At 40.9% G+C, this 26,139-nt stretch overlaps 1 protein-coding gene across 1 annotated transcript in view; it reads left to right on the plus strand.

The window, feature by feature from the left end:
• The first annotated feature begins 2,968 nt into the window (after positions 1–2,968).
• ZYG11A (zyg-11 family member A, cell cycle regulator) overlaps positions 2,969–26,139 on the plus strand; it is a 65,378-nt gene continuing 42,207 nt past the window's right edge. The window contains exons 1-2 of the mRNA XM_055402928.2: positions 2,969–3,058; positions 22,486–22,651. Of these exons, the coding sequence (XP_055258903.2) occupies positions 2,969–3,058; positions 22,486–22,651 (256 nt within the window). The remainder of the gene's footprint in view (positions 3,059–22,485; positions 22,652–26,139) is intronic.

A 26,139-nucleotide genomic window follows, 5' to 3' on the forward strand; every position in this document is an offset into this window, starting at 1 on the left:
ATATTAAAAAGAAGAGACATCACTTTGCCAGCCAAGGTCCATTTAGTCAAAGCTATGGTTTTTCCAGTGGTCATGTATGGATGTGAGAGTTGGACTGTGAAGAAAGCTGAAGAATTGGTGCTTTTGAACTGTGGTGCTGGAGAAGACTCTTGAGAGGCCCTTGGACTGCAAGGAGATTCAACCAGTCCATTCTAAAGGAGATCAATCCTGGGTGTTCATTGGAAGGACTGATGGTGAAGCTGAGACTCCAATACTTTGGCCCCCTGATGTGAAGAGCAAGCTCATTGGAAGACACTGATGCTGGGAAAGACTGAGGGCAGGAGGAGAAGAGGATGACAGAGGATGAGATGGTTGGATGGCGTCACCAACTCAACGGAAATGCGTTTGAGCAAGCTCTGGGAGATGGTGAAGGACGGGGGAGCCTGGCGTGCTGCAGCCCATGGTGCTGCAAAGTGTCAGACACGACTGAGCACCTGCACAACCACAGCAGAAAGTGTAAAGAGTCCGTGGTAACGGGACAGAAAGCCTACAGCGGCAGCTGGGTAGATACCATGGTTGGAGCTCAGATAATATTTATTTATTTGGCTGCTCCAGGTCTTAGTTGCTTCATGTGGGATCCAGTTCCCTGACCAGGGATCAAACCTTGACCCTCTTCCATTTCAAATGTGGAGTTTTAACCACTGGACCACGACAGAAGTCCCTAGAATGTTCTTTTTCTTTTTTTTTAGTGAAAGAGGAAACTGACAATATGATTAGGGGAAGAGGTGTTCAAGATTCGAGGAAAATAGTCTACTATAAAATTAAATAAAAAAGTACACCTGAAACTAACACAACATTGTAAATCAACTATACTTCAATATGAGGCTTCCCAGGTGGCACAGTGGTAAAGAATCTGCCTGTCAATGCAGGAGACACTGGGTCAGGAAGATCCCCTGGAGAAGAGCATGGCAACCCACTCCAGTATTCTTGCCTGGAGAATTCCAGGGACTGAGGAGCCTGGCGGGCTACAGTCCACGGGGTCACAAAGAGTTGGACATGCCTGAGCAACTGAACAACAACAATCAAAGACTTGTTCTCTGTCAAGTATTTTCATGTGTTTTACATACATTTTTTTTCTTTTTTAATGCGCATTTTGTGGGATCTCACTTCCCCAACCAGGGACTGAACCTGGGACAAGGTCGTGAAAGCGTGGAATCATAACTCTTAGACCACCAGGAAGCTCACTACATACACTATCTTATTTATAAGGCATTCTCATCCCATTTTACTGATGAGGAAGTTGAGCTTTAGAGCAATTAAGAATCTTGTCCAAGAGCAGGCATTCCAATGCAGTATTCAAATTCAAGTTTCCCTACTCTTAACAACTATCCTTTTCCAAGACATACTTTCTGTTAATTTTACTAGTGTACTAATTTATTGCTCTCTTTCAGGGTTTCTTGGAGCAGATTATAAGGGTCTTCTTGATAGTTTTTAGGTCATAAGAAACGAGAGAAGTGCTATTGCCAGTTCTAAGATAAAAGTCTTTTAAAAATATATTTTAAAATGTATGCAATCAGCCCTCAATATCCATGGGTTCTCTATCCCCGGATTCAACGTCTATGGAACATGTTCAGAAAAAAAAAAAAAATTCATGAGGTTTCAAAAAGAAAAATCTGAATTTGCTAGTACCAGCAAATTATATATTGGAGAAGGAAATGGCAACCCACTCCAGTGTTCTTGCCTGGAGAATCCCAGGGACGGCGGAGCCTAGTGGGCTGCCGTCTATGGGGTCGCACAGAGTCGGACACGACTGAAGTGTCTTAGCAGCAGCAGCCATGAAATTAAAAGACGCTTGCTCCTTGGAAGGAAAGTTATGACCAACCTTGATAGTATATTAAAAAGCAGAGACATTACTTTGCCGACCAAGGTCCGTCTAGTCAAGGCAATGGTTTTTCCCGTGGTCATGTATGGATGTGAGAGTTGGACTGTGAAGAAAGCTGATCGCCGAAGAATCGATGCTTTTGAACTGTGGTGCTGGAGAAGACTCTTGAGAGTCCCTTATACTGCAAGGAGATCCAACCAGTCCATTCTAAGGGAGATCAATCCTGGATGTTCATTGGAGGGACTGATGCTAAAGCTGAAACTCCAATACTTTGGCCACCTCATGAGACGAGTTGACTCACTGGAAAAGACTCTGATGCTGGGAAAGGTTGGGGGCGGGAGGAGAAGGGGACGACGGAGAATGAGATGGCTGGATGGCATCACCAACTCTGTGGACATGAGTTTGAGTGTACTCCGGGAGTTGGTGATGGACAGGGAGGCCTGGCGTGCTGTGATTCATGGGGTCGCGGAGAGTCGGACACGACTGAGCGACTGAACTGAACTGAACTGAACTGAACACAGAATTTACATTGTTTTAGTTATACTAGTAAGAGCAATCTACAAGTCATTTAAAGTATAGAAGAGGAAGTATGTAAGTCATACCCCAATACTATTCCTTTTTATAAGGTACTTCCGTTTCATGGGATTTGGGTATGGTGGACCCTGAAATCAATGTCCCTGCGGACACAGAGGGACCACCATATTCTGTTTCCCAGCTGGTCGGTGGGCGTGCCTTTGACGGGCAAAGGGAACGTGGTATTGAACCCTGTGGCGTAGGTTTTGTGGGAGACTTGGTCGTAGACGTGTGCGTAGGAGTTGAGTGAGTGGTTGGTCTCTACGGCGGAAGGAGAACGGTTGGGTCCACACCAGGTGGCGTGGTGCGTGTCCCCGGCGGGGGCGGTGAGGCCCGTCCTGGGGGCGGGGTCTACGGTGGGCGAGTGCGCGTCGCCGCGCCCGGCGTTTCAAACCTCGCGGGCTGGAACGGGTTTCAAGCCTCGCTCGCCGAGCGGGTGTTGCTGCGCTGTTTCCTGGCGCGGGTCGAGTCCACCTATCGCGGGATCCAGGCGCAGCTCGACGGCAACTCTCTCCTCGACGCCTCGCTGTCGCCATGGTTCACTTCTTGCACCCGGGCCTTTCACCCCGGACCATTGTCCCTCCGGACGCTCGGAAGGATACACTGGGCTGCCTCGTGGTGCAGGTGAGCTCCGAGGAGGGCACGGGACGGGGGCAGGAAATGGAACGCGAACCTCGGCTGGGCATCCAGCCCTGGGCGAGCACGGCAAGTCGTCGGATACCGTGTGGAGACATTTTTGGCTCGTTTGACCTACGCGGTGGGTAAAGTCTGAAGAGGCTAAGCCCCTGTTAGGCTTCTGTCTTCAGATGCTGGGAAGTGCTTGTCGGAGAGGAGTTTTCCGCCCCGGGCGTCCCAGCCTCCGGGCCGAGCGCGCCGACCCTGCGCCTCGGAGGAGTGGCGGGGTGTGTCCCGCCTCCCGCTTGACCTTGGGCGGGTCCTCTCCTCTGGTCCCCTTGGTTCTCCTGTGCAGGTGAGTGCGTGCGTGCTAAGTCGCTTCAGTCGTTTCCGACTCTTTGCGACCCTATGGACTGTAGCCCACCAGGCTTCTCAGTCCACGGTATTCTCCAGTTAGAATACTGGAGTACATTGCCATACTCTCATCCAGGGGTATCTTCCCTACCCAGGGATCCAACGTGTCTCTCCTGTCTCTTGCATTGCCTGGGGTATTGACTAGCTCCACCTGGGAAGACTACGTGCAAGCGTGGGCGACAGCTGTTTTGCAAGGTGGTGTTAAGTTTAGACGTAAGCACTGGGCGTGGCTTTATGGTTGGCCCTTGGCGTTTATTGTCATCGTGCGGCCAAATGCCTTAAACTTAAGACTGTTTCCTAACGTGTGTTGGGGACTTGTTGCTCCCCAGAGTATGCGACCTGTCCGTCCTGGGATTGTTAACAGAAAGAGCCCGCCTGGAAGAACTGGAACCGCAAAGAGTGAAATTGCTAAAATTCCATGTGTTCTTTTCGGCCCTGCGCCCCGTTTCCCTCGGAATGCCTTTCAAACGAAATTGAGCAGGATGCAAACCGAAAGAGTGTGTATTTGGAGCCTACTGTGTATCAGTTGTCGCATGTCTAAAATCTAAGAATTTTTGGTAGGCATTGATGGTCTCCATTTTGCTAGTGTGTTGGAAAATTGAGAACCCTTGACTTGCTCAAGATCTTGAACCTGATATCATTTCCGATGTGACTCCATATTGTACAAAACCTCAAGGGCCACCCTTCTTAGAACTCAAAATCTAGTGAATGCTCAGCCCACAGTTAATATGGAGGAAAGGAAATATTCTGATTGAGGTTGCACTTTACACACTAACGCCTTGTTGGCCTTTGTGTCCTGCAGAGATCTAACCTGTAATCCAGTAGACCCTTTTGGACTCACTTTTAAAAGCTTCTTAAATAATGCATAAATTTGTTTGTTATTGTTCAGTTGCTAAGTCCTTTCTGGCTCTTTAGCGATCCGATGGACCACAACACTGCTCTGCTCCCCTGTCCTTCACTTTCTCCTGGAGTTTGCGCAAATTTACTTCTTTTGAGTTGGTGATGCTATCTCATCATCTCATCCTCTGCCTCTCCCTTCTCCTTTTGCCTTCAATCTTTCCCGGCATTGGGCTTCCCTGATAGTTCAGTTGGTCAAGAATCCGCCTGCAATGCAGGAGATTCCTCCGTAGGGAAGATCCGCTGGAGAAGGGATAGGCTACCCACTTGAGTATTCTTGGGCTTCCCTTGTGGCTCAGCTGGTAAAGAATCCGCCTGCAATGAGGGAGACCCTCGTTCAGTTCCTGGGTTGAGATCCCCTAGAGAAGGGCAAGTCTGCCCTCTCCAGTATTCTGGCCTGGAGAATTCCGTGGACTGTACAGTCCATGTGGTGGCAACAAGTCAGACAGGACTGAATGACTTCCACTTTCCCAACATAAGGGTCTTTTCCACTTTTACTTTCCCCCCATAAGGGTCTTTTCCAGTGAGTCAGCTTTTTGCCTCAGGTGGCCAAAATATTGGAGTTTCAGCTTCAGCATCAGTCCTTCCAATGAATATTTAGGGTTGATTTCCTTTAGGATTGACTGGTTTGATCTTGCTCTCCAAGCAGCTCTGAAGAGTCTTCTCTAGCACCACAATTTGAAAGCATCAATTCTTTGGCGCTCAGCCTTCTTTATGGTCCAACTCTCACATCCAGACATGACTACTGGAAAAACCATAGCTTTGTCGACAAAGTGATGGCTCTGCTTTTTGATACTCTGTCTGGGTTTGTCATAGCTTTCCTTCCATGGCACAAGCGTCTTTTAATTTCATGACTGGAGTCACAGTCCGCAGTGATTTTGGAGACCAAGAAAATAACGTTTCCCACTGCTTCCACTTTTTCTCTTTCTTTTTGTCATGAAGTGATGGGACCAGATGCCATCATCTTAGTTTTTGAATGTATACTGTTGGGTTATGAGGTTGAAAGAGGAGAGTGAAAAGCTGGCTTAAAATTCAGCATTTAAAAAACTACGATCATGGCATCTGGTCCCATCACTTTATGGCAAACAGGAGGAGAAAAAAATGGAATCAGTGACAAAGCCAGACTGGGTGAAGCACAAGCTGGAATCAGGATTGCCAGGAGAAATATCAGTAACCTCAGATACACAGATGATACCACCCTTATGGTCAAAGTGAAAAGGAAGTAAAGAGCCTCCTTTTTTTTTTTTTTAAAGAGCCTCTTGATGAAAGTGAAAGAGGAGAGTGAAAAAGCTGGCTTAAAACTCAACATTCAAAAAATGATGATCATGGCTTCTGGTCCCATCACTTCATGGCAAATAGATGGGGAAAAAATGGAAACAGTGACAGACTTTTATTTTCTTGGGCTTCAGAATCACTATTGCAGCCATGAGATTAAAAGATGCTTGCTCCTTGGAAGAAAAGCTATGACAAACCTAGACAGTATATTAAAAAGCAGAGACTGCTTTTCCAGCAAAGGTTGGTCTAGTCAAATCTATGGTTTTTCCAGTAGTCATGTCTGGATGTGAGAGTTGTATGATAAAGAAAGCCGAGCACCAGAGAATTGATGCTTTTGAACTGTGGTGTTGGAGAAGACTCTTGAGAGTCCCTTGGACTACAAGATCCAACCAGTCCATCCTAAAGGAAATCAGTCCTGAATATTCATTGGAAGGACTGACGCTGAAGCAGAAGCTCCAATACTTTGGCCACCTGATGCAAAGAACTGACTCATTCGAAAAGACCGTGATGCTGGGAAAGACTGAGGGCAAGAGGAGAAGGAGACGACAGAGGATGAGATGGTTGGATAGCATCACTGACTCAATGGACATGAGTTTGAGCAAGCTCTGGGAGTTGGTGATGGATAGGGAAGCCTGGCGTGCTGCAGTGCGTGGGCTCCCAAAGAGGCTGAGCGGGTGAACTGAACTGAAATTTCACCCTTATCAAGAGGCTCTTTAGTTCCTCTTCACTTTCTGCCATTAGAGTGGTATTGTCTGCATATCTGAGGTGGTTGTTACTAGTCCAGCAGTCTTGATTCCAGCTTGTGATTCATCCAGCCTGACATTTGTTTGTAGCTAATTGAAAAGCTGAGTTGTTAATGTACAACATGTCAGAGAAATGCACAGCATGTCAGAGAAAGCAATGGCACCCCACTCCAGTACTCTTGCCTGGAGAATCCCGTGGATGGAGGAGCCTGGTAGGCTGCAGTCCATGGGGTCGCTATGAGTCGGACGCAACTGAGCAACTTCACTTTCACTTTTCACTGTCATGCATTGGAGAAGGAAATGGCAGCCCACTCCAGTGTTCTTGCCTGGAGAATCCCAGGGATGGGGGAGCCTGGTGGGCTGCCCTCTATGGGGTCGCACAGAGTCGGACACGACTGAAGCGACTTAGCAGCAGCAGCAGGAGCAGCAGCAGAAGCAGCACGGCATGTCAGGTACATTTTTTGCTGCCACTGATGTAATTGAAAAGCAAGGTTTTCTTTAGAAAAGTGATCAGACTAATTCATTTCTGTGTGGTTCCACACTGTACTGTGTACATTTGTCATTTGGTTAAGATTTTATTTTTAATTAATTAAAAAAATTGTACAATTCATGAATACTTTTCCTTTAGATTTTTCTGTGTTTTAAATTTTATTTAGCAGTGTTTTGTAGTTTTTAGTGTAAATGTCTTACATATTTTGTTAAATTTATCCCTGTTTTTGTTAGTACTGTAAATATTTTTTACAAGTTTGTAGTTTGGGTGGTGTATTGATCTTGTATCTTACGACTTTGCTCAAGCTACTTTAAAAAAAAATAGAAAAAAATTTAATCAAAAGTTGGTTCTTTGCAGAGATCAATAAAATTGGTAGATCTTTAGCCAGGATAACCAAAGGAAGACTGAAATAACCAATATCAGAATGAAGGAGCTATTGTCACTACTGATGTAAAGCCACATATATTCTCTGGTTATTTTTTTAATGTTTTCTTAAGATTTTCTTTATACTCTGTTATCTGCAAATAAAGACAAGCTTTACTTATTCCCTTTCAATCTGTGCTTTATATTTCCTTTTCTAAAAAATGCAGTATCTAGGACTGTTTGTAGAATGTAGGAGAGAAGTGGTGAGAAGAGACATCTTTATATCCTTCTAGCTCTTTTGGTTTTCCCATAGATGCCTTTTATTAAATTAAGAAAGTTTTCTTCTTTTCTTAGTTTGCTGATTTTTTTTGTTTTTGCTTTTTTCAGTCATGGAAATCATGAATGTGTTTTGAAATTTGTTGAAATACTTTCTCAGCATGTATTAAATATATATATTTTTGTTCTTTATTTTGTTGATATAGTAGGTTTTATTGATTGTGAATTTAACTTTACATTGTTGGACCTTAGTTCCTGGACCAGGAATTAAACTCTCACCTTTGACAGTGAAAACTCAGAGTCCTAACCACTGGACTGCCAAGGAATTCCCTCCATTGAGTTTTTTTTTTTTTTTTTCAATTGATTATTTTTAAAGTTTCATTCCATCTTTTCTGTTGACTTACTTGTTTTGTTCCTCTTCTCTGAATGGTCACACAAAGATAACAGTTTTTAAAATGTGAACTCAAGACCTCTGGGGTCTCTAAGACCCCAGACTCTTTCGTTAAGCCTCACGTTAATGAAATTTGCAAATATGTAAAACAGTGCTGCCATTGTCAGTAAACTTTCAAAATTCTTTTTGAAAATATAGCTCTTTAAAAAAAAATGTTCTTTTTTGGGAATTTCCTGGTAATCCAGTGGTTAGGACTTGGTGCTTTCACTGCTGCGGGTGCAGGTTCAGTCCTTGGTCTAGGAACTAAGATCCCACAAGCCATGTGGTGCGACCAGAAAAAGAAAATGTTCTTTGTGTGAACATGTGATTAGTTTAACTTTTATTATTTCTGAATGAGTTAATATATATTTTAAAGATTTCTTAGTTTTAACTTATAATACAGTAAATGTTGATAGATGTAATCCAGGTTTTAAGAGTACTGTTGGTCCTAAGACTAAAATGTTTGAAAGTCACCGCTCTAGGTTTTAAAATGTACACGTTTGACTTACTGCACTACTTCTAAATATATCACTTCAGCTTACAACAGTATTCTTTCATTTTCTCCCCTCTTCCCTCTCCTTTGTACTATTGAAATAATACATTTTACTTTTCTAAGTTGCACAGTATATTGTTTTTACTTTTTCTTTGATCAGTTATTAAAGAAATTAAGAAATAAGAAAAATAGTTTTATATTTATCCACATGATCCTGTTTTCAGTACTCTTCCCTTTTCTCTTTTCTCTAGATCCCAAATATCCATCCTATATAATGTTTCTTTTTTTTTTATTTTTTTATTGTTTTTATATCTAAAAAAGAATTTTATTAAAAAAGCACAAATGCAAAGAAATGAACAGAGGAAAATTTATGCGTCGAACCTGGACTGGTCACTTATGATAATATACATGCTACAATTCCATTCTCTCCAATCATTCCACCTTCACCCTCTCCCACAGAGTCCCAAAGACTGTTCTAAATGCCTATGTCTCTTTTGCAGTCTCTTATACAGGGTTCAGGTTACCATTTTTCTAAATTCCATATATATGCGTTAATATACGGTATTGATGTTCTTCTTTCTGGCTTACTTCACTCTGTATAATTGGCTCCAATTTCATCCACCTCATTAAAACTGATTCAAATGCATTCTTTTTGATGGCTGAGAAATACTCCATTGTGTATATGTACCAAAGCTTTCTTATCCATTCATCTGCAGATGGACATCAAGGTTGCTTCCATGTCCTGGCTATTATAAACAGTGCTGCAATGAACATTGGAGTACATGTGTCTCTTTCAATTCTGGTTTCCTCGGTGTGTATGCCCAGGAGTGCGATCGCTGGATCATATGGCAGTTCTATTTCCAGTTTTCTGAGGAATCTCCACACTGTTCTCCATAGTGGCTGTACTAGTTTGCATTCCCACCAACAGTGTAAGAGGGTTCCCTTCTCTCCACACCCTCTCCAGCACTTATTGCATGTAGACTTTTGGATAGCAGCCATTCTGACTGGTGTGAAATGGTATCTCATTGTGGTTTTGATTTGCATTTCTCTGATGATGAGGGATGTTGAGCATTTTTTCATGTGTTTATTAGCCATCTTTATGTCTTCTTTGGAGAAATGTCTGTTTAGTTCTTTGGCCCATTTTTTGATTGGGTCACTTAGTTTTCTGGAATTAAGCTGCAGGAGCTGCTTGTATAATTTGGAGATTAATCCTTTATCAGTTGCTTCATTTGCTATTATTGTCTCCCATTCTGAAGGTTGTCTTCTCACCTTGCTTAGAGTTTCCTTTGCTGTGCAGAAGCTTTTGATTTTAATTAGGTCCCATTTGTTTATTTTTGCTTTTATTTCCAATATTCTGGGAGGTGGGTCTTGGAGGATCCTGCTGTGATTTATGTCGGAGAGTGTTTTGCCTACGTTCTCTAGGAGTTTTATAGTTTCTGGTCTTACATTTAGATCTTTAATCCATTTTGAGTTTATTTTGGTGTATGGTGTTAGGAAGTGTTCTAGTTTCATTCTTTTACAAGTGGCTGACCAGTTTTCCCAGCACCACTTGTTAAAGAGACTGTCTTTTCTCCATTTTATATTCTTGCCTCCTTTGTCGAAGATAAGGTGTCCATAGGAGCGTGGGTTTATCTCTGGGCTTTCTATTTTGTTCCATTGATCTATATTTCTGTCTTTATGCCGGTACCATACTGTCTTGATGACTGTGGCTTTGTAATAGAGCCTGAAGTCCGGCAGGTTAATTCCCCCAGTTCCATTCTTCTTCCTCAAGATTGCTTTGGCTATTCGAGGTTTTTTGTATTTCCATACAAATTGTGAGATTATTTGTTCTAGTTCTGTGAAAAATATTGTTGGTAGCTTGATAGGGATTGCATTGAATGTATAAATTACTTTGGGTAGTATACTCATTTTTACAATATTTATTCTTCCAATCCACGAACACGGTATATTTCTCCATCTATTCATGTCCTCTTTGATTACTTTCACTAGTGTTTTATAGTTTTCTATGTACAAGTCTTTTGTTTCCTTAGGTAGATATATTCCTAAGTATTTAATTGTTTTCATTGCAACAGTGAATGGAATAGTTTCCTTAATTTCTCTTTCTATTTTCTCATTATTAGTGTATAGGAATGCAAGGGATTTCTGTGTGTTGATTTTATATCCTGCAACTTTGCTGTAATCATTGATTAGCTCTAGTAGTTTTCTGGTAGAGTCTTTAGGGTTTTCTGTGTTATATATATATAACAGGCATATATAATGTTTCTTTAAAGAACATTTTACCTTTCTTATAGTGTAGATCTGCTGATGATAGGTTCTTTCTACTTTGTCTGAAAATATCTTTATTTTACCTTTATTTTTGAAAGATATTTTCAACGCACTTAGTTTTTCTTCCTACTGCACTTGAATTTTTTAGAAAATTTTATTTATTTAGCTGGATCTTTGTTGCTGCATGGGCTTTTCTTTAGTTGTGGTGAGCAGGGGTATTCTCTAGTTGCAGTGCAGAGCCTTCTTTTGTTGCTGAGCACAGGCTCTAGGGTGTGCGGGCTTCAGTAGTTTCGGCGTGTAGGCTCAGTAGTTGTGGCTCTGGGGCTCTAGAGCACAGGTTCAGTAGTTGCAGCACATAGGCTTAATTGCTCTGAGGCATGTGGGATCTTCATGAATCAGGGATAGAATCCATGTCTCTTGCGCTGGCAGGTGGATCTTCACCACTCCGTCACCAGGAAAACCCTCTACAGCACTTTAAAAGTGTTACTTCATTGTCTTTTGGCTAGCTTTGCTTCTGAATTCAGTGGTCATATTTTTTCGTTTTAAACTGTCCACAGTACCTCTAGCTCCCCCTGCCCCACCCCTAACTTAGGTTTTTCTTTTTGTCATAGGTTTTTTCATTTGTCATGTTGTAGTGTTTTTTGTTTATTTAACATTGGGTCAGTTTTTGCTTCCGGGATCAGTTGGTTTATATTTTGTATCTAATTTCAATATTTTTTGACTTTTTAAAAAAGAAAGTTATTAAGTTTATTGTTTTTTGTACCTGGTGAATTAACTATGTAATTCAATAAATATTAAACTGTAAAGCAATTTCATAGATTCCAAGTATAGGACATTGTCCTTGTTGACCTTTTTTATTTTTATTTATTTAATTTCTTGCTGCATGTGAGCTTTCTCTAGTCTCTGTGGAGATTCCATATTTATTCCCTCATTATATTCATATTCTCCTGTATATCCATGAATTATAATACCTATTTTAAAGTTCTTGTTTGTTAATTATGTTATTTCTGGATCTATTTCTTGCTGTCTTTTTTTGGCTGCATCATGCAGCTTGTCGGATCTTAGTTCCCCATCCAGGGATTAAACCCAAACCAAACCCTCTGTAGTGAAATTGTGGAGCCCTAACCCGCAGACCTCCAGAGAGTTCCCTGGATCTATTTCTGGTGATTGATTTTATTTTCTTTCCTGCTTCTTACCGTTTCTTATATTTTATTGTAAGCTAAACATTATGGATCCTAGTGTGTTTAGATTTTTGTTGTCTTTTTGAGTCAGGCCTTTATTTGATGTTTTTAAAACAGATTTTTTTTTTTCTTGGTCTGTGTTCTGCCCTTCATGGGATCTTAGTTTCTGACCAGGGATGGAACTGAGGCCCTCGGCAGTGAAAGCACAGTGTCCTTACCACTGGACTGCCAGGGATTTCCTTGAGGTTTTTTTTGGCTGAGCTGGGTGAATATCTTTAGTTCCAGCATTGTAACTCTTAGTTGCAGCATGTGTGTGATCTAGTGCCCTGATGAGGGATCAAACCTTGGCTCCCTGCGTTGGAGTCCCAGTTCGAAGTCTCAGTCACTGGACTACCCAAGAAAGTCTCTGAGGTTTTTAAAGTGCTATTGAAGGGACTTCTCTGGAGGTCCACTGCTTAAGGAATGCAGGAGCACAGGTTTGATCCCTGGTCTGAGAATTAAGATCCTACATGCGCAAGCCACATGGTGTGACCAAAAATAATAACAAAACAAAAACAAAAAATGCTGTTGTAAACTTAAAGTTTAATTTCTAATTGTTGGTTGTTTATAAAATACAGCTTTTTGTTTGATTTTTTTACCTTATACCCATTAAAACATGTTAATTAGGAGAGTTATGTAGTAGTGTTTTGTATTTTAGAAATGATGAATCTAAACCCTCGGTTGAGATGGATTGGAAAAGGATTAAGAGTGGAAGTATAGTGAAGTGAAATGAAATCGCTCAGTCGTGTCCGAATCTTTGCGACCGCGTGGACTGTAGCCTACCAGGCTCCTCTGTCCATGGAATTCTCCAGGCGAGAATACTGGAGTGGGTTACCATTTCCTTCTCCAGGGGATCTTCCCGACCCAGGGATTGAACCTGGGTCTCCCGCATTGGAGGCAGATGCTTTAACCTCTGAGCCACCAGGGAAGCTTAGTATTCTTGGAAAGATATGGTAATGACTTGGATTAGGAATTGATAGTGGAGTTAGAAAGAAGAGGATGAACTAGAAATTTATTTGGGAGATTTGATAGTCATACAGCAGGAAATAGATGACACGTCAGAATAGGGCTATTTTAATGAGAGTTTTGGAGAAGGAAATGGCAATCCACTCCAGTGTTCTTGCCTGGAGAATCCCAGGGACTGCGGAGCCTGGTGGGCTGCTGTCTATGGGGTCACACAGAGTCGGACACAACTGAAGTGACGTAGCAGCAGCAGCAGCAGCAATGAGAGTTTAATTAAAGGATTACTTCCAAAGATAAGGGAGAGTTATGGAAAACCACAATAATATACTACTTGTCTAGTGACAGTAGCTCTTGCCACCCCTAGGCCCAGAGGACCTCTCAGAAGGAATGTCTTTGTTCATTTAGGCTGCTGTGACTAAAATTCTGTAGACTGGGTGACTCATAGAAAAACATAAATTTATTTCTCACAGTTCTGGAAACTAGGAAGTTCAGAATCAAGGTGCTGGAAGATTTGGTGACTGGTGAGAACCCGCTTCGTGGTTTATATACATCTTTTTGCTGTGTTCTCACATGGCAGAAGGGACAAGGGAACTCTCTGAGGTCACTCTTGTATGGGTACTAATTCCATTCAGTGAAGGCTTCCCCTTTATGACCTAATGACTTCCCAAGGTTCCTCCCTCCAAACATCAAATTAGAGGTTAGATTGCAGCATAAGAATTTTGGAAAAATGCAGACATTTAGTCAATGGCAAGGACAGAGGACTAATCTTAAAGGAGTGATTAGTGTGACATAGCCAGCCCAAGATGCTTTAAATGAGAAAGAACAGGTGAAATTATCTGTGTGGAGTTGTAACCCCCAAAACATATATCCAAGTCTTAACCCTTAGAACCTGTGAATTTGACCTTTAGAGTCAGGATGTTTACAAATGTAATTAAGTTGAGGATCTTCCCCTCTTGCTTCTCTGCACCCCCACCAGGTGGCTTGTGGGACTGGGGATTGAATTTGGGCCCTTGGCATGAAAGCACAGAGTCCTAACTAACTACTGGACCACCAGGGAATTCCCAGGTTAAGTATCTTGGTGAGAACATCTGATCCATTCTAAATTTTTAGGCTAGACCCTGAATCTAATGTCTGGATTTATAGTGTTTATAAGATAAAGGGATAGAGATTTGAGACCTAGAGATACAGGGAAGAAGGCCATGTGAAGATTAGAATTGTGCTGCCACAAGCTAAGGGAAACCACAGCTCCCAGAAGCTGATAACGTAGGAATTCTTCCCTAGAGCCTTCAGAGGGACAGTGGTCCTGCTCATACCTTGATTTTTGGAATTCTGTCTTCCATAACTCTGAGAGAATAGATATCTGTTGTTTTTAGCCACCAATTTTGTGGTAATTTGTTATAGAAAATTACCTCAGAAACTAATACGTGTTCCAGTTTTTTGAGAGTTTCATGTCAGAGCCAAACTAGGGTAAGGGAACCTGTTCATGGGAACCTATTCATAGGATCTATACAAGTTACCTCAGCAGTAGAGATGGAGAAGATTGAGTGGGTCTGGGTGGGAGGTAGTGAGCAAATAGAAGATGTCTGGCACAGGTCGACTAATGTATTGGATTTGTGTGTGTTTGTGGGATGTTGATTAAAGATAAGGAAGTGTCAGTAAAGATTAAACAGCTGAATAGATGTTATGCCATTTTCTGAGTAGGGAAAGACTGGATAAGTGTAGTTTCCTACATGGTAAGTTTGAAGTATTTGTCTGACATGGTTAAGCAGATATGTCAGGGAGGCAACTGGTTGTCTAACACTGGCTTAAAGAGAGATCTGACCTGAAGATAATAATAATGTAGAATTCATTGGTTTTATAGATAATATTTAGAATCATGTTATCAGTAATCAGACATTATAGAGGCAGAGTTATTAGTCATTAGTGGTCTTGATGGGAAGTCAGTCTCTAAAACATACTGCTGCTAAGTCACTTCAGTCATGTCCGACTCTATGTGACCCCATAGACAGAAGCCCACCAGGCTCCCCCGTCCCTGGGATTCTTTGGGCAAGAACACTGGAGTGGGTTGCCATTTCCTTCTCCACTCTAAAACATACTGCTGCTGCTGCTGCTGAGTCACTTCAGTTGTGTCCGACTCTGTGTGACCCCATAGACGGAAGCCCACCAGGCTCCCCCGTCCCTGGGATTCTCCAGGCAAGAACACTGGAGTGGGTTGCCATTTCCTTCTCCAATGTGTGAAAGTGAAAAGTGAAAGTGAAGTCGCTCAGTCGTGTCCGACCCTTAGCGATCCCACGGACTGCAGCCTACCAGGCTCCTCCATCCATGGGATTTTCTGATTTATAAAACAAAGACAAGTAACAAAATACTGTGATATAATTCTGTATATATAAAGTTCAAAAACATATAGAACTAAGTAATATTCAGGATAACGGTTACTTCTGGGTAAAGGGATAAGTACTATCAGGAAAGGGTATATAGGGACTTAAGAAATTTGATATATTTAAGCTGTGTCATGAATACAAAAATATTTTAAAAAATATTGTTTTATATTTGAATATTTTACATATGTTCTAAACATCATTTATGTGGCTTTAATCTTTACTGTATTTTAAATATGAGACTGCCATGTCCAATAATTTGGCAAATAATGTCATAAAGCCTTAAAAGGAAATATTCTGGATAAAAGGCAGCAAATTCAATTACAGAGTAAAGGAAATCCCCAGCATTCCCACTCAGTTCATAGAAGCTGGACCTCACTGCTGTAAGCAGGCCCTAAAATAACAAAAGATTAGAGACTAGACCTTTGCCAAAGCCAGGTGAGAAGTTTGAATGGAGACTGAATTGTAATATGTATATATATATATATAAACATGAACTAACAAAAGCTGATCATACTTCAGGGAAATGGTAGATCTGAAAGTCTGTTTATGGAAAAGAGAAACAGGGAACCTTGTCAGTTTTGGCTTGGATTTTTGAATGAGAAAAATATCTCCTAAAAAGGTGCAGTCATAGGTCTGTCCTCATACAGACTCAGGGTTTTAATTGACATTTTTTTGCTTGGTTCAGGAAATGTGTAGCTGAGAAATTATCAAAATGGTCACTGATGATGCCCCTGGGTAAGTAGCATTTAGCATAACCACCCGATGTGGCCTATCTTCTACCCAGGTTTCACAGGAGTCTAGTAAAATCTCACTAAAGATTAACTCAGAGACTTATAAACACTAGCTCATGGACTTCCCTTGTGGTTCAGTGGTTAAGACTCTGTACTTCCAATCCTAGGGGTATGGATTTGATCCCTGGTTGGGGAACTAATATCCTGCACACTGTGCCATGAGGCCTTAAAAAAAAGAAAAGATTAGCTCACAATCTTAAATTATAAAACATGAACCTCTCTGATTAAGAGTCAACATAATCAGGGGCTTTCCTGATGGTCTGGTGGTTGGCAATCTGCCTGCCAATGCAGGAGATAACAGGTTTGATCTCTGGTTTGGGAAGATCCCACATGCCATGGAGCATCTAAGCCTATGCGCCACAATACTGAGACCTGTGTTCCAGAGCCCAGGAGCCACAACTACTGAAGCCTGTCTTCTAGAGCCTGTGTTCCACACCAAGAGAAACCACCACAACGAGAAGCCCAAACAGTACAATGAAGACCCAGCAGAGTCAAAAACAAATTAACAAAGAAGTAAATCTTTTAAAAAAAGAATCAACAGAATTAGATTCCCAGAGACTCAGAAAATGGTATTATTGAAACACTATAAAGCAGTGTGTTTAAAATTTATTAAGTAAATATTGCATAGGAAACTGGAATGTTAGGTTCATGAATCAAGGCAAAGTGGAAGTGATCAAACAGGAGATGACAAGAGTGAACATTGACTTTCTGGAATCAGTGAACTAAGATGGACTGAAATGGGTGAACTTAACTTAGATGACCATTATATCTACTACTGTGGGCAGGAATCCCTTAGAAGAAATGGAGTAGCCATCTTAGTCAACAAAAGAGTCCAAAACACAGTACTTGGATGCAATCTCAAAAACGACAGAATGGTGTCTTCGTTTCCAAGGCAAACCATTCAGTATCACGGTAATCCAAATCTATGCCCTGACCTATAATGCTGAAGAAGCTGAAGTTGAACAGTTCTATGAACACCTACAAGACCTTCTAGAACTAACACCCATAAAAAGATGTCCTTTTCATTATAGGGGACTGGAATGCGGAAGTAGGAAGTCAAGAAACACCTGGAGTAACAGGCAAATTTGACCTTGGAGTACAGAATGGAGCAGGGCAAAGGCTAATAGAATTCTGCCAAGAGAACGCACTAGTCATAGCAAACAACCTCTTCCAACAACACAAGAGAAGACTTTACACATGGACATCACCAGATGGTCAACACTGAAATCAGATTGATTATATCTTTGCAGCCAAAGATGGAGAAGCTCTGTGCAGTCAGCAAAACAAGACCAGGAGCTGACTGTGGCTCGGATCATGAACTCCTTATTACCAAATTCAGAATGAAATTGAAGAAAGTGGAGAAAACCACTAGACCATTCAGGAATGACCTAAATCAAATCCCTTATGATTATACAGTGGAAATGAGAAATAGATTTAAGGGACTAGATCTGACAGACAGAGTGCTTGATGAACTATGGATGGAGATTCGTGACATTGTACAGGAGACAGGAATCAAGACCATCCCCAAGAAAAAGAAATGCAAAAAAGCAAAATGGCTGTCTGAGGAGGCCTCACAAATAGCTGTGAAAAGAAGAGAAGTGAAAAGCAAAAGAGAAAAGGAAAGATATAAGCATCTGAATGCAGAGTTCCAAAGAATAGCAAGGAGAGATAAGAAAGCCTTCCTCAGGGATCAATGCAAAGAAATAGAGGAAAACAACAGAATGGGAAAGGCTAGAGATCTCTTCAAGAAAATTAGAGATACCAATGGAACATTTCATGCAAAGATGGGCTCGATAAAGGACAGAAATGGTATGGACCTAACAGAAGCAGAAGATATTAAGAAGAGGTGGCAAGAATACACAGAAGAACTGTACAAAAAAGATCTTCATGACCCAGATAATCATGATGGTGTGATCATTCACCTAGAGCCAGACATCCTAGAATGTGAAGTCAAGTGGGCCTTAGGAAGCATCACTACGAACAAAGCTAGTGGAAGTGATGGAATTCCAGTTGAGCTATTTCAAATCCTGGAAGATGATGCTGTGAAAGTGCTGCACTCAATATGCCAGCAAATTTGGAAAACTCAGCAGTGGCCACAGGACTGGAAAAGGTCAGTCTTCATTCCAATCCCAAAGAAAGGCAATGCCAAAGAATGCTCAAACTACCGCACAATTGCACTCATCTCACACGCTGGTAAAATAATGCTCACAATTCTCCAAGCCAGGCTTCAGCAATATGTGAACTGTGAACTTCCAGATGTTCAAGGTGGTTTTAGAAAAGGCAGAGGAACCAAAGATCAAATTGCCAACATCCGCTGGATCATTGAAAAAACAAGAGAGTTCCAGAAAAACATCTATTTCTGCTTTATTGACTATGCCAAAGCCTTTGACTGTGTGGATCACATTAAACTGTGGAAAATTCTGAAAGAGATGGGCATACCAGACCACCTGACCTGCCTCTTGAGAAACCTATATGCAGGTCAGGAAGCAACAGTTAGAACTGGACATGGAACGACAGACTGGTTCCAAATAGGAAAAGGAGTACGTCAAGGCTGTATACTTTCCCCCTGCTTATTTAACTTATATGCAGAGTACATCATGAGAAACGCTGGGCTGGAGGAGGCACAAGCTGGGATCAAGATTGCCCGGAGAAATATCAATAACCTCAGATATGCAGATAACACCACCCTTATGGCAGAAAGCGAAGAACTAAAGGGCCTCTTGATGAAAGTGAAAGAGGAGAGTGAAAAAGTTGGCTTAAAGCTCAGCATTCAGAAAACTAAGATCATGGCATCCGGTCCCATCACTTCATGGCAAATAGATGGGGAAACAGTGGAAACAGTGTCAGACTTTATTTTTCTGGACTCCAAAATCACTACAGATGGCGATTGCAGCTATGAAATTAAAAGACGCTTGCTCCTTGGAAGGAAAGTTATGACCAACCTAGACAGCATATTAAAAAGCAGGACATTCCTTTGCCAACAAAGGTCCATCTAGTCAAAGCTATTATTTTTCCAGTAGTCATATATGAATGTGAGAGTTGGACTATAAAGAAAGCTGAGCACCGAAGAATTGATGCTTTTGAACTGTGGTGTTGGAGGAGACTCTTAAGAGTCCCTGGACTGCACGGAGATCCAACCAGTCCATCCTAAAGGAGATCAGTCCTGGGTGTTCATTGGAAAGAATGATGTTGAAGCTGAAAATCCAATACTTTGGCCACGTGATGCGAAGAGCTGACTCATTTGAAAAGACCCTGATGCTGGAAAGATTGAGGGCAGGAGGAGAAGCGGACAACAGAGGATGAGATGGTTGGATGGCATCACCGACTCAGTGGACATGGGTTTGGGTGAACTCCAGTAGTTGGTGATGGACAGGGAGGCCTGGCGTGCTGTGGTTCATGGGGTCACAAAGAGTCGGACACGACTGAGTGACTGAACTGAACTGAAATAAATGATGAATTTAAAAAATGAAAAAAGAGCAATGTATGATTAGACTATGAAGAACTAAATTTGACAGAATAAAGAAATAGTGAGCTGGAAGGTAGATCTGTAGAAATTACCCACAGGAAGCATAATTTCTGTTTTCACATGGGCATATGAACCAATTCTGGGTTTTGAGACCCAAATAAAAGTCTGCTAAGACTGTTTCAGGGAATTTTTTTGCTTTCCTGAAATTGATGCTTCTTTCTGACATTAATGCTTACATGGTCAGGATTTGAAGCAGTTGAAACTCTCATATGTTCTTTTGGGAATGTTAAATAATAGAGCCACATTGCAAGAATAGGTGAGTACTTTCTTATGTAAAGTTAAATACACACTTAACATGTAGGAAGTGTGGAATTCCAGGGACAGAGAAATCCCATTTTTAGGTGACTACCCAATAAAAATGAAAACTGTGTTCCCACGAAGATTTATGTGGGAAGTCCCACGAGGGACTTCCCTGGTGGTTTACTGGTTGGGAATTCAACAGCCAGTGCAAGGGACACAGGTTCGATTCCTGGTCTGGAAAGACCAGGCCACAGAACAACTAAGCTCAGCTAAGCTCTGGAGCCTACAAGCCGCAACTATTGAGCCCATATGCTGCAACTGGAGAATGCGGGAGCACAACAAAGAACTAACCCCACCAAAAATAAATAATTGAAAAAAATTTTTATGTGAGTTGTTATAGCTTTATTCAAATTTGTCTAAAATGCAAATAATCCAAATGCTCTTCAGTTGGTAAAGAAAGAAATTCTAGTGTATTCATTACAATGGAATGCTTCTCAGCAATAAAAAGGAACAAATTACAGAAGCATGCAACAATACCAATGAACCTGTGTTCAAATGCATTATGCAAAATGAAATAAGTCAGATTTGAAAGGCTTAATTACTTAATGATTCTGTTTATATGACATTTTGGAGAAGGCAGGACACTGGAGACAGAACAAAGATGAGTAGTTGCTTGGGATTGGTAAGAGGGATTGTCTACAAAGGGACACTGGAGAATTTCTGGGTTATGGAACTGTTCTGTATCTTTATTATGGTGGTAGTACATAACTGTATGGATTCATCAAAACTCACTGAACTAACTATACCGAAATAATTTTTTTTGCTATGTATAAATTATACTACAATTAAAAACAATGAATAAGAAGATAGTACAGTATTCAGAGTAAATCAGAGTAAACTTACTGGAGAAATTTGGTTATGGAGAAGAGTAACTGAAGAGGATGTGGGAGTCAACAGAAGGGTTTTGTTTTTAAAGCAAATAATGGCGCATAAATTGTATAAGAATGATCTATTTTATGGGAACTCCCTGGTGGTCTGTTGATTAGGACTCGTTGCTTTCAGTGCACAGACTTAGGTTCAGTTCCTGGACGGGAAACTTAAGATCCTGCAAGCTGCAGGGCACAGCCAGGAAAAAAAAGAATGATGCATTTGAGAAGGATAGTTTGAAGATGTGCGTAAATGAAACAACAGGAGGAGCCAAGACAGGAGGGATGAAATCCAGCCAGCACATGTAGAAGTGTTGTTCTTTGCAAGGATGTACATGTTTTCCATAGAAGAGGAGACCATGGAAAAGATTGCATGCAGTTTTGAGCTAAATTTGGTGGGGAGGTGGCTTCATTTTTTTCATTGAAGTGGATCAGATTCTGATATCAGTGTGAAATGGGTTTGAGGATCAAGTAGAAGGCATGAAATAATTGTTGCTTAATAGTGGGAAAGTGCCCTGTCTAAGCGGAGAAGGCAATGGCAAGCCACTCCAGTACTCTTGCCTGGAAAATCCCACGGATGGAGGAGCCTGGTGGGCTGCAGTCTGTGGGGTCGCTAAGGGTCGGACACGACTGAGCGGCTTCACTTTCACTTTTCACTTTCACACATTGGAGAAGGAAATGGCAACCCACTCCAGTGTTCTTGCCTGGAGAATCCCAGGGAAGGGGGAGCCTGGTAGGCTTCCGTCTATGGGGTCACACAGAGTCGGACACGACTGAAGTGACTTAGCAGCAGCAGCAGCAGCCCTGTCTAAGAAGACTTTGAATGATTTCCAGCTACATAGGGCTCATTTGAAGTTAATGTTCATGAATTTTCCATGAAATAATATGTTGTGTGAATCTTCCCATCTTCATAGATAATTAGCTGCTGGGTGTTGCCATCAAAAAAGGTGAATAGCGAAGTTCTTCCAGGAGAATGTCTAAATAGTATGATGGAGGAGAGGAAACAAGGAGTTGACGATATTTATGAAGGAATAATCTATACTTTGGATTATGGAGGGAATTTATTCAGTAAAAAATTGTGTGGAGGTCGTTGAATGTATTGCACGTTGAAACCCCTGACAAAGATGGCAGTCCCTGGCTTATCACTCTCTCTTTATGTCTGAATGCCATACCTTTCAAATGTTTGTTGAATGAACAAATGTCAGTCTCTTAGTGAAGATGTGTTATATGTCTCAGTTTGTATTCTTCTACAGCCTGCTTATTATAACAGTCATATAGTGTGAACACTTTTGAGGGTGGGAATGGGCAGACCTTCTTATCCTCTGGCATGTAGTAATCACTGAATAAATATTTGCTGAATAAATGACTGTATGATTTCTGCTTGTTTATTTCCTTGTGTTGTATTGAAATTGTCAGATTTATTGGATGTATTCTCTACTAAACTCTTTGGTCCAAAAGGGTTAGAGCTATATCTTACTCATCCCTGTATTCTCAGGGGCTGGCACAGAACAGGAGATAAGTGAAGGATTGAGAGAACTTAATTTTTTTTAAAGATGCAACAGAAGCTACAACAGGTAAAAATCTTCCACACGGTTGATAATTGGAATAAGGTGGTTTCATTACATATAAATCATTAGAGTGAGAAGAATGTATCTTAAGATATTCTGATGTATAACATGACCACTTTTATGTTGAATTTTTGTAGATATAACAAGTTTGTTTGTTTGGGGCTTTGTTTGCTAGGAGGAGGCATCTCCCTACTCTTTGGTCAACATATGCCTGAACGTCCTGGTTGCTAACCTGGAGAAATTGTGTTCTGAAAGATCTGATGGAACACTTTGTCTTCCGGAGCATTGGAGTTTTCCTCAGGAATTAGCTGATCAATTCATTGGGATGATGACTGGGCAAGGTAATAATAAGACCGGTTTATTGTGTACATTTGTAGCACTTTACTATTTGAAAAGCACTTTTGCATATAATTCTGTTTTGTTCCTCTCAGTAGCCCGCTGAGAAATTTAGAAATTTGTGTGGAGGTTGATTCTCAGAATCTTTCTGGGATCCCTTGATGAAAATTATCTTCCTTCTAGGCTTGCCCTGCTATTGCTATAGTCTCATCTCCCATTCTTTTGATTGTGAATGTGAATCTTGAAAAATTTTTCCTTTACTTCCTTTTGTAGTAGGGCTTTCAAAGGGCTGTGTTTGCTATGTTAGTGTTTTGTTAATGAAAAATTTTGGGGAGTAACACATTATTGAGATTAAATTCACAGTGTATAATTCATCCATTTAAAGTATATAGTTCAGTTATTTTTTTTTTTAGCATATTCACAGATTTATGAAGCCATCATCACAGTCAGTTTTCACCACCTCAAAAAAAAAAACAACTTTATTCATCCCCCTGTAATTCTTAGCAGTCACTAATCTACTTTCTACCTCTATGGATTTGCCTTTTCTGAACGTTTAGTGTAAATGGAATCGTTTAATATGTGATCTATCGTGTCTTCGGAGAAGGCAATGGCAACCTACTCCAGTACTCTTGCCTGGAAAATCCCATGGACGGAGGAGCCTGGTAGGCTGCAGTCCGTGGGGTCGCTAAGAGTCGGACACGACTGAGCGACTTCACTTTCACTTTTCACTTTCACGCATTGGAGAAGGAAATGGCAACCCACTCCAGTGTTCTTGTCTGGAGAATCCCAGGGACGGGGGAGCCTGGTGGGCTGCCATCTATGGGGTCACACAGAGTCGGACACAACTGATGTGACAGCAGCAGCATTGTGTCTTACTTTTTTCATTTAGCATAATAATGTCAAGTTTCATCCATTTTGTAACATCATCTACTACTGAATTTTTATGGCTGTGTAATGTTCCATTGTATTGATATACTACCTTTTATTCGTTTCTCAGTTGATGAACATTAGGTTTTTTTTTAAGATATTTTTTTTTAATGTGGACCATTTTTAAAGTCTTTATTGAATTTGTTACAATATTGCTTCTGTTTTATGTTTTGCTTTTTCGACCACAAGATGTGTGGGATTGTAGCTCCCAGACCAGGGACTGAACCTCACCCTCTGCACTGGAAGGCAGTCCAGTGAAGTCCCTGTGTTGTTTTTATTATACATTTTGGCTATTATGAATAATGCTTCTATGAACATTAGTGTGCACATTGTGTGTGTGTATATATGCTTTTATATCTTTGGGTGTATACCCAGGAGTGGAATTGCTGGGTTAAGTGGTAGATTTGTGTGTAACTTTTTGAAGAACTTCAAATTTTTTCCCAAAGTAGCTGTACCATTTTATGTTTCCACCAGCAGTTGGAACAGAAGAGTTCCAGTTTCTCCACATCCTTACCCAAACTTGTCATCTAATGACTTTGATTATGGCCATTCTGGTGGATGTGAAGTGGTATCTATTGTGATTTTTATGTGTATTTCCCTAATAGCTAATTGGCTTCCCTGGTGGCTCAGACAGTAAGGAATCTGCCTTCAATGTAGGAGACCTGCGTTTGATCCCTGGGTTGGGAAGATCCCTTGGAGAAGGGAATGGCTACCCACTCCAATAGTCTTGCTGAAAAATTCCATAGACAAAAGGAGCCTGGCGGGCTATAGTTCATGGAGTCAAAAAGAGTCAGATGCAACAGCACAATATAAAATATAAATATAAAAAATACACATATACCTCCTTTATCCATTCATCTGTTATTGATATGTATGTTCCTGTTGTCATTTTAAAAATTGTTTTTATAGATCTTTTTCTCCTCTTGTGTTTTCTGCCTAGGGAATCTCCTTTAACATTTGTTGTATAGATGGTATCCATTCATCTGTTGCTGGACACTTACCTTGCTTCCATTTCTTGGCAGTTGTAAATAATGCTCCTGTGAACATTAGGATGTATGTATCTTTTCAGATCAGTGTTTTGTTTTTTTCTTGGATATATACCCAGGAGTAGAATTGCTGGTCATATGGTAGTTGAGTTTTTTTTTTAAGAAAACTCCGTACTGTTTTCCACAGTAGCTGTACCAATTTTTACATTACCACCAACAGTATATGAGGGTTTCCTTTTCTCCACCTCCTCACCAGCATTTGTTCTTTGAGTTCTATTTGATGATAGCAGTTCTGACGGGTGTGAGGTGATACCTCATTCTGGTTTTGATTGGGATTTCCCTGGTGATTAGGGATGTAGCACACACATCTTTTCATGTGCCTGTTGGGCATGTGCATGTCTTTGGAGAAATGTCTGTTTAGGTCTTCTTTGCATTTCTAAATAGAATTGTTTGTTTTCTTGGTACTAAGTTATATGAGTTGTTTATGCATGCATTGTAGATGTTTTATTGGTTGTATTAGGCTGGTGAAAAAGTAATGGCAATTCTTCAGACTGTGAATTTTAATTTTAAATCATTATAACTAGGCTCAAACACATCTTTATTAATCAAAAAGGAACCATTACAATCAACATATGTTTTTCCAATGAGAAGTAAGTTTTTTTTATTCCTATAGAATAAAAATCTGTGTTTTGGGATTCAGTGAACTCTTGGAAGGCATTTTCTGCATGTGTTGGTTGTGGAAGCATTTTCCCTGCAGAAAGTTGTCAAGATGCTTGAAGAAGTGGTAGTTGGTTAGTGAGAAGTCAGGTGAATATGGTTGATGAGGCAGAACTTTTAGCCCAGTTCATTCAACTTTTGAAGCATTGGTTGTGTGACGTGGGGTTGGGCATTACAGTTGGAGAAATGGTTCATTCTTGTTGGGTAGAATAAGAGAAGACAACGCTTCAAAACAATGATTTTTTTGATTTTCGGTCACCTCATGAGGCACCCAGTTATCGAACTTTTTCACCTTTCCAATTTGCCTCAAATGCTAAATGACCGCAGAACATTGAGTTCTTCAGCCACTTTTCATGTAGTTTTAAGAGGATCAGCTTCGATGATTGCTCTCAATCGGTCATTGTCAACTTCCAATGGCCAGCTACTACACTACTCATCTTCAAAGCACTTGTCTCCTTTGTAAAACTTCTTGAACCATCACTGCATTGTACATTAGTTATCAGTTCCTGGGCCAAATGCGTTGTTGATGTTGCCTGAGTTGTCTCCACTGCTTTACAATCCATTTTGAACTTGAATAAGAAAATTGCTTAATTTGCTTTTTGTCTAACATCATTTCTGTAGTCTAAAATAAATAACAAAACAATAAACAGCATGAGAAACGCTGGATGAAGCACAAGCTGGAATCAAGATTACTGGGAGAGATATCAATAACCTCAAATATGACACCACCCTTATGGCAGAAAGCAAAGAACTAAAGAGTCTCTTGATGAAAGTGAAAGATGAGAGTGAAAAAGTTGGCTTAAAGCTCAACATTCAGAAAACTAAGATCATGGCATCTGGTCCCATCACTTCATGGCAAATAG

Source organism: Moschus berezovskii, chromosome 4 (assembly GCF_049115385.1).
Source record: "Moschus berezovskii isolate FMDL1 chromosome 4, NW_MosBer_1.0, whole genome shotgun sequence".
Taxonomy (NCBI): domain Eukaryota; kingdom Metazoa; phylum Chordata; class Mammalia; order Artiodactyla; family Moschidae; genus Moschus; species Moschus berezovskii.